At 40.6% G+C, this 18,426-nt stretch overlaps 1 protein-coding gene and 3 pseudogenes across 1 annotated transcript; 3 read left to right on the forward strand and 1 right to left on the reverse strand.

Annotated features, from left to right (window-relative positions):
• Positions 1-327: 327 nt before the first annotated feature.
• LOC103949480 lies at positions 328-7,519 on the forward strand (annotated as a pseudogene).
• Positions 7,520-8,419: 900 nt separating this feature from the next.
• Positions 8,420-12,946, reverse strand: LOC103949479 (annotated as a pseudogene).
• A 476-nt stretch (positions 12,947-13,422) lies between these two features.
• On the forward strand, positions 13,423-14,482 carry LOC103949415 (annotated as a pseudogene).
• A 3,477-nt stretch (positions 14,483-17,959) lies between these two features.
• On the forward strand, positions 17,960-18,337 carry LOC103949414 (copper transporter 1-like). The gene has a single exon (XM_009360527.3). The coding sequence runs from the start codon at positions 17,960-17,962 to the stop codon at positions 18,335-18,337; it is 378 nt and encodes a 125-aa protein (XP_009358802.1).
• Positions 18,338-18,426: the final 89 nt, after the last annotated feature.

The raw sequence follows: 18,426 nt of genomic DNA on the forward strand, positions 1-18,426 counted from the left end.
CTTCTTCCTTGCTGCCTTTTCTATCCAATTCAGCATTCACTCGGCATTTGGTTGGTCGGGTGGAGATACTCTAACACGCATTTGACAAGCAGATTGTATGCATTGTGATTGTACTATTAATACACTACTTTTCTTTGGTAAAAAAAAAAAAAATGCATCAATTTTTTGAGAAAGGACCCCTATAGATTGCAACGTTATAATGACACAATCTAAGAGTTATAACTAAAGTGACAACCTTTTAAATCTATAAAAAGCCATGCTTATCAGATCAATTCTTGCAGAAGAAAAACTCTCTCCCATCTATGTGGCTAGATCGATCGAGATACAATGAAGACGACGGAGCAAACACACGTCCTATTATTTCCCATCCCATCACAAGGCCACTTCACTCCGATGCTGAACTTGGCACAGCTGCTTTGCCACACTAGCATCCAAGGGCCGGCCTTGAGAATTTGGGGGCCCTAGGCGAGCATTCGAAGTGGGGCTCTAAAATTCTCTGATCTCCGGTTTTTTGTATATTGATTTGTATAAAAAGAAAATCGCTAAATACATAAAAGTTCTATTTTCACATCAAATGTCATTAAAAATTAATATCAAAAGAAGATAAATACACAAACATTATTTAAACATTACACGATTCACGTTTTTAGACATAAATGTACTAAATATTTGCAGTCAAGAGTTTAAGATTGAGAGTGAAGAATAATAAAACTTGATGATCAAGAGAGTAAATAATAATAAACTTGATTGACGAGTATAATAAATTCAACGCCAATTGTTTCTCTTGTGTTTTTTTTTTCCTTCTAAAATCAACATCACACTAACGAATTGAATATTAAAATAATCCATTGAATAAAAAGTTATTGAAAAGAAAGATATAAAATTCAAGGTTTTGATTACCTTTTAGTTCAATCTTTAAGACCATATGATAGTTGGTTTAAACATTCAATAGAAATGTAGAGAATGGAAAGTTAGTTCAAACATTCGATAGAAATGGAGAGAATGAGAAGTTGAAAGAAAAAAGATTGCAAAGAGACTTGAGTTTTATAACTTTATATGCATTTGGATAGATGGATTAGGAGTTGGACAGATGAATTGGGAGTAAATTTGAAAAAGAGGCAGCTTCGTGTTTCGAACTCAACACCCCAAAGAAAAATGAAGCCAACATTTCCATTGCACTAACAAATGACTTATGATATTTCTTACTCTTTTTTTTTGTATTTATATGTTAATTATAGGATATAAATTTTTTTTGAGGGCCCTTCCGAAATGAGGGCCCTAGACGGGTGCCTACTTGGGCTACCCTCAGGGCCGGCCCTGTGGCATCCACGTCACCTTTCTCACCACCGACTACACTCACCGCCGCCTCAGCCAACGCCAGGCTCTCTCCGCCCGATTCCCATCTCTCTGCTTTGATGTCTATCCCCGACGGCCTCCCACTCGATCATTCGCGCAATGGTGACCCCATAATCACCGTCGTGCCCACCCTCAGGTCTATAACGAAGTCGCTTTTGCGTGACATGCTCATCTCCCTAACCAAAAAAAAGAAGGACGACGACGAGTCGTGTAACGTCAGTACTGTCAGTCGTCCTCCTGCTTTGAGCTGTGTGATAACAGATGATATTATGAGCTTCACAATCGACGTGGCGGAGGAGCTGGGGATTCCCACAATGGCTCTGCGCACCATCAGCGCTTGTGGCATCTGTACTTATTCCTACGTTCCTGACCTCATTCAACAAGGTCAGCTTCCCTTTGGAGGTATGCTTCTTCTCTCTTTATCTAATAGTATTATTCATTATTTCACTCCAATTTTTGTTTTCTGAGAGATCAAATTCCTCAAGTTATTTCAAAGAAAGACAAACATGTCTAACAGACAGAAAATTCGAACTTTTTATTTTATACTTATTTTTACTCACATGTATTCTTTTATGGGAAAAATCTCTTACAAACATCCATGGAATTGTTCACCCTTCTCATTCATTTACACCCTCTACTTCTAAACCTCTACTCATACACCAACATAACAAAAGGTATCATTTTAATTCCTTTGACCGACACATGAGGACATGGAAAAGATGGTTAGCGGAATTCCGGGGATGGACGATCTTTACGATACAAAGATCTACCAAGTTTTTGCAGACTTCCAATGGACGACCCAACTTTTAGATTCATGGTAGAGGAGATTCAGGCCCTCCCTCGAGTTTCTGCTCTCCTACTCAACACCTTTGACGACCTCGATGCTTCAATCCTCCCCCACAATGCCCTTCGCTTTCCCCAAATTTACACCATCGGCCCTATCCATGCTCTCCTCAAATCTCACGTTGGAGACAATTTATCATCCTCCGCCGCCTCTTTGTGTCACGTAGACCGTCGTTGCATGGCATGGCTTGACTCCCAACGGTTAGGATCAGTTATTTTTGTCTCCTTTGGAAGCTTGTCGAAGATGACACGTGGTCAATAGTGGCAAGCAGTTTCTGTTGGTGTTACGGCCGGATATGATTGATGGTGAGGAAAGAGAGGCGGGCGTGATTCCGGCGAAGCTTGATGTGGGTCCTAAAGGAGGGTTTATAGTGGAATGGGCTCCACAAGACGAGGTTTTCGCCCATGAGGCTGTGGGTGGATTTTTGACCCACAGCGGGTGGTGTTAGACAAATAAGGAATATGGTTGGAGTCCTTGTGTAATTGTATATAATATTATTATTGGAAGAATAAGCCGTCCTACCGCCGTCAAGCCGTCCTACAGCCGTCAAGCCGTCCTACAGTCGTCCTACCTTGTCCTACCTACACACTAGCCGTCCTACAGCCGTCAAGCCGTCCTACAGCCGTCCTACCTTGTCCTACCTACACACTAGGACGGCTACCTTGTCCTACCTACACATTTGTATCATGTATATATATCCTTGTAATCTTGTAGAGAAAAATAATGAAAAAATAAGCATTCTCTTCCATAAGCATTCTCTTCCATTTTTCCACATTCATGTATCAATAACAAATATAATTTTTAGCCTACATACCTTTTTCTACATGGTATACAGAGCAGGTTTATAACCCTAGCCCTAATTTTTTTTTCGGCAGCTTTCTCTGCCGTTCCCATGGCTGTTCGTGGCCCGTCCCTCCTCTGCTCGTCCTCCCCTCCACTGCACCTACTGCAATTTTGATTATCATACCCGAGACACCTGCCATAAACTTCATGGCTATCCCGTTGGCCATCCCCTCCATGGCCAACCGTGGCGACCACCGCGCCGTGCCACTGCTTCCAGTTCTTCCCGCAGCCATGCACCTTCCAGTCCTCCCCAGCAGCCACGGTTTTCTGCTTCCCGGCCCCATAATTTCACCTAGGCCCATCACATGCAAGGCACCCAGGCCCCCGCCTCCTCTTCTACTCCAGCGACCCACCAAGTGCACGGGACCCAGCCCACTTTGCATGACTTGCAGCTTGCCATGCCTGACCTCTCTGCCGAGCAGCACTCCCGTGTTCTAGCTGCTCTACGTGACACCACCACCCCTCCTCAGGCCAATGCCGTGCTCACTACTGATTTTGCCCAAGGTTTGTTACCTGTCACCTCTCGTCATGGTCAATGGATTCTTGACAGTGGTGCTACGGATCATATTACTTCTTCCGCTTCATGTTTGGTTAATCGTTCTCCTTCACATTTGCCGCTTGTTTCTTTGCCTAGTGGTGCTTCCGCTCCCATTACTTTTACCGGCACTCTTCCTTTAAATTCCTCAGTTACTTTGAATGATGTTTTATGTGTCCCTAATTTCCGAGTGGACCTTTTATCGGTTGGTAAACTTACAGATGGATTATCGTGTTCCATAACCTTCTTTCCTTCTTGGTGTGTTTTGCAGGACTTAGTTTTGAAGGCGATGATTGGTGTGGGTAAGCGACATGGCGATCTGTATTACCTTGTGGCCCTTACCTCTTCTCTCCCCACCCGTCAACCTCTCTGCAACATCATTACCATCCCCTCCTCCCTCTGGCATAGGCGTCTTGGTCACCCCTCCTCCACTCGTTTGCAAGCTTTAGCATCTAGCTCTCTTAATTGCACTTTTGATTCTAGTCATATTTGTGATGTTTGTCCGTTGGCAAAACAAACTCGTCAACTTTTTCCTTTGAGTTCAATTTCATCAACTTTCCCTTTTGCTTTAATTCATTGTGATATTTGGGGCCCGAATCGTCAATCTTCTCTTTCTGGTGCTAATTATTTCTTAACCATTGTGGATGATTTTTCTCGCTTTACGTGGGTTTTCCTCATGAAACATAAATTCGACACTCAACAATTAATTAAGGATTTTTTTGCTTATGTCATTACCCAATTCCGCACTACCATCCAATGCATTCGTACTGACAATGGTGGTGAATTTTTATCTCTTCGTAGTTTTTTCTCTGATCATGGGGTGCTTTTACAAACTTCTTGTGTTTATACCCCCCAACAAAATGGCGTTGTTGAAAGAAAACATCGTCATCTTCTTGAAACCGCTCGCGCCCTTCGTTTTCAATCCCATCTTCCTATCAAGTTTTGGGGGGAATGTGTTCTTACCGCTACTTATCTCATCAATCGTCTCCCTACCCGTCTTCTCCATCATAAATCCCCATTTGAGGTTCTCTTTTCGAAAACCCCATCTTATGACCACTTCCGCGTCTTTGGTTGTCTGGCATATGCCAACTCTGTCACTCCCACCACCAAATTTTCCCTTCGGGCTCATCGTTGCATTTTTCTCGGTTATCCTCATGGACAAAAGGCCTATACCCTTTACGATCTCGACAATCACCGCATTTTTACTAGTCGAGACGTCATCTTTCACGAAAGTACTTTCCCTTATGCCGTTTCTCACCCTCCTATCCCATCCTCTTCGCCTACCCTACCCATCTCACCCCCTCTGGACTTTACATATAACCCACCCCTTCCTGCCCCGACGCCTCACCCTCCTCCACCTTCCTCCCCTTCCACGCCTCCCACAGATTCCCTTGCTGCCCCATTACCCGTTCCTCCCCATGCCCCTGCCCTCTCGGCATCCCCTCCTTCCCCCCCCGCTACTTCCTTACCTTTCACCCTTTTACCCACGGACATCCCTACCCCCCCACTACCTACCAATCCTCCCCTTCCCCGCACCTCTTCCCGTGCCCATAAACCTCCATCCTATTTAAAAGACTACGTTTGCTCGCAGGTGATTCTGCCATCCCACCCATCTTCGACTTCGCAACCCGGTTCTACACAAGGTACGCGATATCCACTTTGTAATTTTCTCTCTTATCACCGTTACTCTCCCAGACATTTTTCTTACATTAACTCTGTCAGTCGGACTGTGGAGCCTTCCTCCTTAGCCGAGGCTGCCACTGACCCCAATTGGCAATGTGCTATGACTAAAGAGCTTCAAGCTTTACATGCTAATGGTACTTGGACTTTAACTTCCTTGCCCCCTGGCAAAATTCTCATTGGTTGTAAGTGGGTGTACAAACTCAAGCACAATTCTGACGGCTCTATTGACCGCTACAAAGCTCGTTTGGTTGCTAAAGGCTTCACTCAGGCTGAAGGTATTGATTATCATGACACTTTTTCTCCTACTGCTAAGATGATTACGGTGCGTTGTCTTCTTGCTCTTGCTGCTAGTCAGTCTTGGTCTCTTCATCAGCTTGATGTTAATAATGCTTTCTTACATGGTGACTTACATAAAGAAATCTATATGTCTCCTCCTCCTGGTCTTCGGCGACAGGGGGAGAATCTTGTGTGTCGCCTTCACAAGTCACTTTATGGTCTTAAGCAGGCTTCTCGCCAATGGTTTGCCAAATTCACTAGTGCCATCATTTCTGCCGGTTTTCAACAATCCAAAGCTGACTATTCATTGTTCACTAAAAAGTCTGGTATTTCTTTCACAGCTTTGCTCATTTATGTGGATGATATTGTGATTACAGGCAATGATGCTAGTGCCATTAATTCTCTGAAGTCTTTTCTCCGTGATCATTTTCGGATAATAGACCTTGGTGATTTAAAATATTTTTTGGGTATTGAGGTTTCTCGTTCCAAACAAGGGATTTATATTTCTCAACGCAAGTATGCATTAGAGATTCTCAAGGACTATGGTTTTTTGGGAGCACGACCCATTGCTTTTCCTATGGATGACACAAAATTATCTGATAAAGGAGAACTTCTCAAGGATCCTGAAAAGTATCGACGATTAGTAGGTCGGTTAATATATCTCACTATCACTCGGCCGGATATCACCTATTCTGTGCATGTTCTAAGCCGTTTTATGCACGAGCCAAGGATATCTCATATGGATGCTGCGCTTCGTATTGTTCGTTATTTGAAGGCTACTCCAGGTCAAGGTTTATTATTTCGTTCTGACAACCAGACCAAGTTAACTGCGTTTTGTGATTCTGATTGGGCAGGTTGCCCTATCACTCGCCGTTCGACTACTGGGTATTGTGTATTCTTGGGCGGTTCTTTGATTTCTTGGCAGACGAAACGACAGAAAACCGTTTCGCTCTTTTCAGCAGAGGCGGAATATAGGGCCATGGCAGGTGCTTGTTGCGAGATAGTTTGGCTTCGTTTTTTGTTGAAGGATTTGAACATTCCTTTGGATGGTCCTTCCATTTTATTTTGTGATAATCAAGCAGCGTTACATATAGCTGCCAATCCTGTTTTTCATGAACGAACTCGTCACATTGAGATGGATTGTCACTTTATACGAGATAAGATTGTAGATGGCACAATAGAGACCAAGCATGTGGGTACGGCACAACAGTTGGTAAACTTGTTTACCAAACCTCTTGGGAAAGAAAAGTTTTCGGGTATGTTACGCAAGTTGGGAGTTCTTGACATCCACTCTCCAACTTGAGGGGGAGTGTTAGACAAATAAGGAATATGGTTGGAGTCCTTGTGTAATTGTATATAATATTATTATTGGAAGAATAAGCCGTCCTACAGCCGTCAAGCCGTCCTACAGCCGTCCTACCTTGTCCTACCTACACACTAGCCGTCCTACAGCCGTCAAGCCGTCCTACAGCCGTCCTACCTTGTCCTACCTACACACTAGGACGGCTACCTTGTCCTACCTACACATTTGTATCATGTATATATATCCTTGTAATCTTGTAGAGAAAAATAATGAAAAAATAAGCATTCTCTTCCATTTGCATTCTCTTCCATTTTTCCACATTCATGTATCAATAACAAATATAATTTTTAGCCCACATACCTTTTTCTACAGGTGGAACCCGACCATGGAAGGAATTTGGGTGAGAGTTCCAATGCTTTGTTCGCCACAAATTGCAGACCAGCTGATCAGAAGTAGATTGGTTGGTGAGGTTTGGAAGATTGGGTTTGATATGAAGGACAAATATGATAGGATTATGGTGGAGAATATGGTAAGGACATTGATGGAAGAAGGTGATCAAAGAGAGGAGATTTTGGAGTCAGTGAAGAAGTTTGTAAAATTGGCTCGTCTTGCTGTCAGTGAAGGTGGGACTTCGTACAACAACCTAGAGAAACTTATTCACAACCTTACAAACAAGTGAATTGTGTGATGTAATTGTTTTCTCGCATCTAGTGTTTAAAATATCGGTATCGGTGGAAATATTGATATGCAAATTTATTGAAATACCGATGGAGATATCAATACCAATGTCGATATCAATTGCCTTCAATGGAAATGATGAAAATTTGCTCAAAAAAATGAAAATTTAAAGTTACTATTTAGGGAATGTCATATGAAGCCATAACATATATATGAATCATAAATTAATGATTAGATTGTGTAAAATAAAGTATGTGATATGTGCAAAGGAAACTTCTTTCTAATGCTAAGTAATAAAATAAACATTTCACTAAAACGAATAAATTATACTAATTTAATTGAAATTTTCTTCTTGAAACCCTAGATTGTATAGATGAAAACTCAAAAATAATTCATGTTAAAAGAGGGAATAAAAGATTTATTTTTTTAATTTTTTTTAAATATTTTTTGATATTCTACGCACCACAAACACTTGATAGAAAAATATTAAAAAATTAAAAAATTAAAAGGATGTGGGGAAGTAATTTTGAGTTTGTGAATATAATCTCTTATTTTGGAGAAAATTGTCATTGTAACCGAAATACCGGTGGTACACAACGTGTTTTAATATAAGTGGTAGAAAACTTTATTTTTTAAGTTGTTAACTTTTAGCACACATATCCCACAATTTGTATAGTGACACATGCTGTATAATCACATCTTCCGGTCACACTTAAAAATCTCTCCTCATTTTGAGCAAAATCTAATCTAACCATAAAAAGATGAATTCGAATACAATGGAAGAGGGCGCGATCACAAGAAAGTTTTAAATTTGACCTAAACTGAGCTTTTAATTTCATGATGCAATCATACATAGCATCCACAAACGTGTCAATACATAAAAACTTCACCAACAACGATTTCACATCACGATTTTTTAATTTAAATCTTCAATAAGTTTTTCCATGTTTTTATACGAAGAGCCATCTTCGCTAACAGCATGAAGAGCCGTCTTCGCTAACAGCATGACGAGCCAACTTCGCAAAATTATCCACTGACTTAAAATCAGCTGTCTCCGATCACCTTCTTCCATCAATGTTCTCATCGTCTTCTCCACCGTAGACCTATCACATGTCTCCTTCATATCGAGCCCGATCTTCCAACCTTCACCAACCCATCTACTATTCACCCGTTGGTCCGCTAATTGGGGCCAACAAAGCATCGGAACTCCCTCCCAGTGCCCTCAACAGTCGAGTTCCAGCCGCCGTGAGTCAAAAACCCTCCGACAGCTTTGTGGGCCAGTACCTCTTCTTGGGGGACCCACTCCGCTATAAACCCCCTTTCTTTAGTACCATTCTCTAACTCCCGGAGTTGCATCTTGCTCACTCGAAAGCATGTCCGATCGCACTACCCACAAAAAAGGCTTGCCACTGTTGATTAAACCGTGCCATAACTCTAGTAACTGGACATGTATCAGCTTTGCCAAACTCCCAAAGCTGACGAAAATAACGGACTCCAACTGTTGGGAGTGGAGCCACGCCATGCAACGTCGGTCTTCGTGGCGCAAGGAGGAAACTGAGGATGGTACATCGTCTCCCGCGCGAGATTTGAGAAGGGCATGGAAAGGGCCTAAGGTGTAAATTTTGGGAAAGCGAGGGGCGATCTGGAAGAGTATTAAGGGCTCTAGATCGTCGAAGCTGTAGGGCAGAGGCTCGAGTGATGGCCTCAAATTCCTCCATGAAAAATTTAAAAATTGGACGGTCGACTGGCATTTTGCAGATAGTCGGTAGATCCCGTCGTCGCAGAAGACCTTTGATGAGTCAATATTATATTATATATTTTATCCTATTTTTAGTATAATTTGATAATTATTTTGGTAGAATTTTGATATTTTGCTTTATATTTTCAACATACGACATTCGAATTCCTTTGGAGTGAAACGTGATCAAGCGGACGAATTCAAATTGGAGGACATTCGTGTGTCTCTTGGCTTTTTGTATCAAAATTTGGGATTTTTCTACCAAGCGGTTATTTTCTGACGATTTATTAAAGAAGCAGTGCACGTTGTTGGAAATTAATGTTTATGGGCTTGAATTGCATTTTTGGAGCCCAAGATGACCTCAGATGGGTTCGTGGCCTTTTGGAGAAGTGTTCAGAATAGTCCAAGCTTTAAATCCAGCTATTTTGGGCCAGTTTTGGAGTTGATTTGGGTTCAAAACGTGACTGTGCAGATTTTTGGGCGAATTAGTTGAATATAATTATGTTGATTTTAAGTATGAACATGTGTAACTAATTTTCTTTTGTTAAGGCGAAGCCTTGAGCCTTAGCATAAATATGTAGTTTTTATTTAATTACTTATGATATTATGCATGCATATTTTGAATTGTTAATCTTTTTTTTTTTTTTTTTTTCCCTTCTCGAAAAGCTTTGCACCATACATTATATTGTATATATCTATACACAAAAATGGATACATTACATAGGGTTACAACTTAGGCTTACAACAAGTGATTCATGAAGGTAGGTTTTTCTCTCACAAACCAAGCAAAACCCTAGCTTCTCTCATCTCCCACCCAATTGTTCTTCTCCTTTGGTCCAGTAGGACCTTCCTTCCCATAAAGCTCAACTGGAAGCTTATTAAATATGTTCTCCAATCTGTGCTTAAACACCACAGGCAAGACATTGATAACCTTATCAAGCTCAGTTCTTGAATTGTACACTATTGTTGGACCCCAATTTCTCATAAACTGTAGCCAATCCGGCTCACTCACAACATCGTCTCCAAGATACTCGGCTGCAACAATCCCATACCGAATGCTTGAATCCACAGATAAGTTGCTGCGAGCAGCATCGTTCCTTATTCCGATGCCTAGCTTGTCTGACCCCTGAAGGTAAGTCCCAGGATGAGGGTAGCTCGCGTGTCCACTTTTGGATGAGTAGACAATGGCTTTGTTCCCGTCTGTGTACTCAAAATCATATGCATCCACCCATTTGCCACAGCTGTGCTCCAAGAAGTATATGCTTTGGAGCTCTCCAGAAAAATTGCAGATGCGGAGTGTGAAATGCTCCCAGTCACCGACATGCTGTCCGATCTTGCTAAGAGGGAAGTATATACTTTGAATTATTAATCATTGTGCTTTAAACTGTTTTTGTGTCTTAATAATTTGTGACCATTAGAATGTTTTGATAAGTAATTGGATGCAATTCGGTTGGAATACCACCGGGGAATTGAGTATTGCTTCTTGTGATTAATAGTTGTAATTTCACTTAGGATGAATACAACATCCTAGGGGTTGCATGGTTTTTCAAAGGGTTTTCACAAAGTGTAATGATTCATGCATATTTATATTTGATCAGAATACCACAGACGCATTGCATGTTTGATATACGTTCTAACTTGAATACCACGAGTAGAATATGCATTAGGAAAACCTAACCTTCAAAGTTGCATGAGTAATTCATAAGTAATTAGTAAATATACATAGGATTTGTTAAGGGGGTGGTGGAACCCTATTGCTTTTCCAAATTTGTTTCTTTGAAACTTTTTCTTTTTGATTTGTTTCCTTTTTAATTGGTTATTAGTTGTTTTTCATAAATTAATTTTAATAAAATTCGTTTTTATTGCTCTTAAATTCAAAATCAGCCTTTTTCAATCTTTGTTTGCAATTAATTAACTAAGATTTTGGTTTTGCATAAATTGTTTTAAATAATTCCAGCAGAAAACGACCTTACTTGAGTCATTTATGCTAACTACCTTGTTATCTTGCGAATATTTTGTATGATTTTAACCTCTTTATGCAGGTACCTAAAAATCCTATCACCTTCCATCCCTGGAAATCGGCTGATCCATGTCCTCATCTGTTTCAACACCCGAAGCATATACATATACAGTGTTCATCAGCTCAAAAAACACATGTACAGTATACTAGCAAGAATTGAAAATAAGAGCGACAGATATCACCATAACAATTTTGTGAAAATCAGATTTCTATGAAATTAAAGTTTTATAAGAAAGAAAAGAAGAGCGACGGTGATCACCTTGGAAGGGAAGCTGGCCTTGTTGAATGAGGTTGGGGATGCACGAACTACACCAGAAGCTGCAAGCGCTTGTTGTGGGGAGGGCAAGTACGGGAATTCCCACCTCCTCTGCGACGTCAATCGCAAAACACATCATCCCATCTATTATGACACAACTCAAGGAGGACGGCGAGTGGTGGTGGCGCCATAGGACTCGTTATCCTTTTTGGTTAAGGTTATAAGAAGGTCACGCAGGAGTGGCTTGGTTATGGACCTAAGCGACTAGACGATGTCGTCTATGGGGTGAATGGTGCGGGGGTGGTCCGGTGGGAGGCCATCGGGTATGGACTCGAAGTGGAGGGTTGGGAAGTGGGCGGAGAGGGCACGGCGTTGGGTGAGGAGACGGTGGTTATGCTCCGTACTGAGTAAGGTGACGTGGATGCCAGCGTGGTATAGCAGCTGCGCAAAGCTTAGCATCGGAGTGATGTGGCCTTGTGCTGGGAACGGCAAGAATAGTACGTGTGCAGCGGATTCAGATTGCTCCACCTCCATCGACCCTAATCCAGAGGTCGTCGTCATGGCATTGTTGGTGTGTAGGCCCTTTTCATTAGCTCCATTTCTTGCACGTGACTGAAGGATTTGGTGGTGCCAAATCGTGCACGTGAAATGAGGAGGAGAGAACTGATGGTTGGTGGTGCCAAATCGTGCACATGACTGAAGGATTTGGTGTCAAATCGTGAAATATGCAAATATGTTTTTATTCTATAATTGTAGCTTTTTAAAATGCTTAGAAAGTTTAAGAGCTTTAATATTAGTTATGGTGTGGCAGCTTTCGTGCCACGAAATTGCTTGGAAACAAATCATACTATACGCGTAGCACATGTATGAAAATAACTTGCTCACCAAATATCTTAGAAGCAGTATTGTCTCTCGCTCCAATATTGAATTTGAATACAGGTCTCTTAAGGCTTTGCTTTCTTTGTGTTCGATGTCTTATTCGGTTTTGCTTCATTATGATTGTGGTAGCGAATTTCCGTTGTCTTCAATTTTGATAAAAATGTACCTACAAAACAATCAATACTTTTAATGAAAAAAACCTATGCCTCACGTGCCCATAAGGTGGGGTTGGGGGCTCAATTGATCTCCTGATGCCTAAGTTGGTTCCTCACTAATATATTGAGATAATGGTGCAAGTATCCCTAATTGATTGAAATAGAGATTACTTACTTGGATGAAGTCAATATTCAATTGGAATGTATTAAAGATGAGATTTAGTAATTAATATCTATCTTTAATGCCTTTGACTTTTTCTTGCTATGGGCAAGTGAGCAGTAGTCGTATTCAGCTGCTTGGACCTTTAGGGTGCTGAGCTGCGCGTGAGAGTATTTGAGAAGTCTGTCCGTTTAATGAGGGCAATCTTGTATTTCTTGAGGAAAACGTGTCTTCTAGGCTTTTGAGATTATTTTTAGTCTTTACAAATGCCCCCACACCTACTGGGCTGCATGAAGGAAAAGGACAGTAGGTGTAGAAGTCCCAATTTGCCTCCCTAGTTTGATGTAGATCTCCTTCTTTGACTTGGAGATACTCTTCTAGGAAATGGAAACCAAATGCCACCAATATCTATTTAATTCTGCTTTAAGCAGGGGGATTAAACAAATTTGGAGAACTAATTTTTATCCCTACAAGGAAGAGAGAAGTTAGAGGAAATTTGTTCCCCTTCCCTAACTTTCTTCTTCTCTTGCCCTTGCAAATAATCGTTTCACGTTGTTGTTCTTCTTCTCTGCACCGCACCAAGGTAAGAAAAAGTTTCATTTTTCCTTCTTAATTTTCTGGAGCCTTGAGACTTGAAAATTTGGCTTGGCGAGGACGAGGATTGGAATTGGCGTGGCTAGGAGGCCACGGGTGCTGCTGTGCTGCAGGTGGTGCGGCGGTGGAGATGACTTAAATTTACAGAATCACAATAAAAGTAATAATTCAAATCAATTTAATCAATCCAACGCTCGTAGCATATAAGAAATTTTTTTTTTTTTTGGACCAATAAGTTGGAACTAGCTTTTAGAAGGCTTTGAAAGTTTGAAGCCTATAATATAAATTTGGTATGGTGCTTTCGTGCCAGGAACTGCTTGTAAACGAACCAAAATAAAAATAAAATAAAATAAAAAAACAATACCTTTTACTTCCTATAAAAGTGTGACCTACCAGAAGTGTAGAAATAGAGAACCAGCGTGACCTACCAGAAGTCGAGGAAGAGAACTTCTCAGTTCTGTTAGCTCTTTCTTGGGTCATTAAGTCCTTGCTTCCATTTCGCCAAGTACCAAATACCCCTTTAATCTAAACTGCAAGTAGTAGATTGTCTTAGTAGTTAAAGTCTTCCTCTTCAATCCACTGGTCCCGAGTGTAGCTTTAAAATGACTGCTTCACATCATAACATTCCATCCCCACCAGCAGCGACGCTGATTAACGGCAGTAATAGTGGCGGGTTCATGCCGATGCGTCGCCACAGGATGATGATGCATATGTCATTCTTCTGGAGCCACAGGCGCGGAGGTTCTCTTCACGGGTTGGCCAGGACCCGACCGCCCGGCCATGTACGCCATTTCATTGGTGTTTGTCTTCCTTCTGGGCGTGCTGGTCGAGTGGCTCTCTCACAGCCGGCTAATCAAGCCCGGAACTAATATCGTCACGGCGGGGCTGCTGCGGACGTGTCTTTACACGGTGCGTTCGGGGTTGTCGTATCTGGTGATGCTCGCCGTCATGTCTTTCAATGGGGGCGTTTTTCTTGCCACGCTTGGCGGGCACGCGGTTGGGTTCTTGGCGTTTGGGAGTGGGGTTTGGAAGAAGTCGGGCGGTTCGGGTTCTGAGAGACCGTCAGATCTTCCTCCCATGAGGTGCGGATAATGGATTGTGGGGTGGGCTTTACATTTAGGAAATTTTATTTGAACCATGTAACTTTTTTTTTACACCCAACTTAAATTTAAATTGTTAATTGTCTATTTTACTTTATTACATAATTACTATTAAGTACAAAATGAAATTAATAATAACACTCAAATTTATCAATAAACCCATTAAACCCTACCATCACTTCTTGTTTATCTTACGTTCATTCAGGCTCAAACCCTATTATGTCTTGTAGAGAAAAACAAGCTTTTTTATTGATGGATAGTGATTTTGAAGTTTTGAATCGTCCAACTAAGATATTACTCAATTTATGAATATTTTGTTCGTTTGATTTCAATTTTTTTAAAGTTTAGAAGATAAGTATTTGGGTTTCAATTCTTTTCATCAATCCCGAATGGTTTGTTAAACTTTCTGCAATTGGAATATTCTAAGGAAAATGACACACCCCAACCTAGGAAGGTCGTAGCATGCTGGCCATCACCGTGAGGTGACGTAACCATAAGGGTAAGTGATGTGAAAAAATGGATAAATTTAAAACAAATTAGAACTAATTGTACTAAACAGTGAAAGAGTGCACAATCGTGGGAATAACCCACTACAATTATTCAGAGCATAATAGATAGTATGACTACCGTAGAATGTCAGAACTGTCAAGGTAATCTAATGTAATCTGCCCGACATGACTGGCACCTAACTTGGATCCAAGGTGAGCTAATGGTGCGATGTGAACATATACGTGAAGGACTGGCCCTGGCCCTGGGGCGAGTACTAACATCGGTGTAGCAAGATGAGCATGTACAAATATGTATGAATGTCACGACAGTAATATCCCAAACATATAGCAGCATTTATCACATTTAATATCACAATAACGAATACTTGGCAATATAAACGTAAAAGTGGAGTAACTACGCATTTAGGGAAACTATAAATATGTATAGGTATAAAATAAACTGCCCACTCACAAGTACATCATAGGGTCGTAGCCCCCGAGCTTAGCCTGGCCCTGTAAGTCTTCAGGATATGTTTCCCCTATATGTGAAATAACTATAATAGAATTAATTAAAGCACATATATGGAAACTTAAATAAAACCCCCATAGTTTGCTCAAACCAAGGGTTTAAATACATGAAATCAATCTACTCGACGGCATGGACCTACACAAATTTTTAGATAAATTTCTGGACCCCGTACACGCTGACCAAGGCACGGCCAGACGCGCCCCCACGCGCAGGCATGTGCCCCCAGTGTAACTGACGCCATCAGGAATATTCCGTTAAAACCTTAACAGAGATTAACGACATTATCTGACACCGTTAGAACATTCCGTCGACTTTGACGGAATATTCCTTGACTTCTTCGGCGACCTCCGTCGTCTGCCTCATCCTTTGCCGTCAGCGCAGCCGTCTGCAACTCGAATTTTGCCGGTTTCTGGAAAAATTTCGAACTTGCATAACTTCTTCATTTCTCAACCATTTTCGACCTACTTTATATGAATTTGAAGCTTATGAAGAGTAGAATTGCATTATACATTTTTGGAGTCTAAAGAGTGGACAGAGGTGGTTGGAAATCACCTCAAAAGTTCCGGCCAAAAATGAACTCCTCGAAACTCAGTTGTTTCAACATTGAAGCTTCTTCAAAATTGTCCTAGAGGTCTCGGAAAGTTGTGGGAAAGCTTCCTTGACCTTTAAAACTCCTTAACTCGGCCTAGAATTTGATGAACTCAAACTCATTGAGTTTGGACCTTCCGAGTTCGACGTCCAAAACTCGGTCAAACTAAGGTTGGTTGGTATGGTTGAGTTCATGAAGATGAAATGAACGTAATGGTGAGGTTTTTAAGCTAGATCTACATGCTTTGGTGCTCGTAGTTATAGAGAAAGAGAGTTCCGGGAGGGAGAGAGAGAATGAAGAGAGAGAAAGCTTTTTCTTTTGCTTTTCTGATTGGGTGCCATGAGGAGGGAATGGATGGGATTGGTGAGAGATTTGAGGGAGTTGATTGGTGAGGGAGTGAAATAATGGGGAGTGCACATGTTGGCTTTAAAGAAAACCAAGGATAGAGTTTAGATTTTGTACAGAAAAGAGAATCGAAAATCTATCCGAAATAATGTTTTCACATTGATAAAAATTCTCGTACTCTCGCAACAACGAGTACAATTTAAAAGCGATAGCGAGGAATAAAATAAAACGATAAAAACATGTCCACATCACTTGTCTACAAGGGTATAATAGACAATTTACATAGTCGGGAAGAAATTACATAGAAAATTAAGGACGGGTCGTCACAGAAAAACTTCTTACCAATGTTCTTAGATTATAAACTTCCTTACTTGTTGATAAATATAAGGGGATGAATTGTTTGATTTGTTGCTTATGCACATCAGTAGAAAGAAAAAAGGCAAATGTCTAGGTTTGGTAGTAGAAGGAAAAAAAAGCAGCCCTGGAAAAGCTAGTGGGAAGAAGGGGGTGGGGCAAGGATGCCTCTTTAGAAATAAAAAATTCAATCACATATGTTATTTTATAAAGGGAATGAGTGTAAAGATAACTTAACATTTGAATAGGGTTTGAGAGGGTAGTTTAGGTAATAAATTTGGGTTTAAAGTGAGATTAATTCTTTAATAAAAAACAATATGGGTGAAGAGAATAAATTGGGTGTGAAAAGAGATTACATGGATTCAAATAAAATTTTCCTTTACATTTTTGTTTGTGTATGTGCACTTGAGTGCATTGGCACTACTAACTGCATGTTTGTAATATTTCTGAATTAGAACTGTATTAATAACTTAACGAAAGTTTTATACAGTCACTTCATGATTTGGTGAACAGAAGTGTTAGTCCGCTCTTATTTTTATTTTTTATTGTTGTACGATGATTTAAATCGTCTATTTTTAACTTCACATCAACTCTATCCAAAATTAATCAAATGAGAAATCATTAGTCATATGATGATTATCTAATAAATGGATAAATAATGTTATTCATTTAAACATAGAAAATTCGACAATTGTAATCGGATAGTTAAATTAATATGGTTGATTTTTAACATAGTTGATATATAAAGAGTGAACTAAAAAGTTGACAGTTTCGATTATCATGGAACATTTGGGAGGAAAAAGTAGAACGAAAAGGTCTGACTACAAAGATCAGAAGCATCTCCCAGTAATGAAAGATAAATATAATAAGAATAGGTCTTGTGGCTTAAGTTTCTTTCAATTGTGAAGTGAATAACATATGATACATTTTCAGATCAGAATAAATGATGTAACTGGTGAATTTCAGAAGAGATATTGACATAATTGGGCTTTACCTTCTCATCAATTTAAAGCATATAACATCTTAGCTTCTTAGCACCAACTCCAAATGTGTTTAATTATACCCATCTTTGGAAGAACTCTAGAGCGGCCATTTGTCCCTCAGCTCTTGTAATCACCTCCAAACCAAGTCCCAACAACATTGTTTTCAACACTTGCATGTCTCATCTGTAAACTATATTACACCGAAACCAACAAGAAAACCTTGCCATGCCAAAATCTCAAGCAAGGAAAGGATGGAGGACACGATGAAGATGAACATGCAGATGAACTTCCACTGGGGAAATGAGGCTACAATCCTATTCAAAGGCTGGCCTAATGAAAGCACTGGCATGTACATATTGGCTTTACTGTTTGTGTTTGTGCTAGCCTTTGCTATGGAAGCTTTGTCTGCCTGGCCCGTTGTCAAATCTAGCATGAACCCGATTGTGGCGGGGATCACTCATGCGTCCATTTACTCTGTTCGAATTTGCATGGGGTACTTGGTCATGCTCGCTGTCATGTCATTCAACGCCGGAATCTTCATAGTCGCTGTGGCAGGCCACACCTTCGGGTACTTTATAGTCAAGGCCAGTGCTCTTGCTCTTGCCAAACCAGCTGCTTCCCCAGCCTAGTTGAAATTTGATTTTGTTATGCCTAGTTGATGATCAGATTTAGTTTTACCTTTTGTCAATGAATAGTTTTACCTTTAATATTTCAAGAA

The sequence above is a fragment of a genome, unplaced genomic scaffold (genome assembly GCF_019419815.1).
Source record: "Pyrus x bretschneideri cultivar Hongxiangsu unplaced genomic scaffold, Pyrus_bretschneideri_v1 Contig2, whole genome shotgun sequence".
Lineage (NCBI taxonomy): Eukaryota > Viridiplantae > Streptophyta > Magnoliopsida > Rosales > Rosaceae > Pyrus > Pyrus x bretschneideri.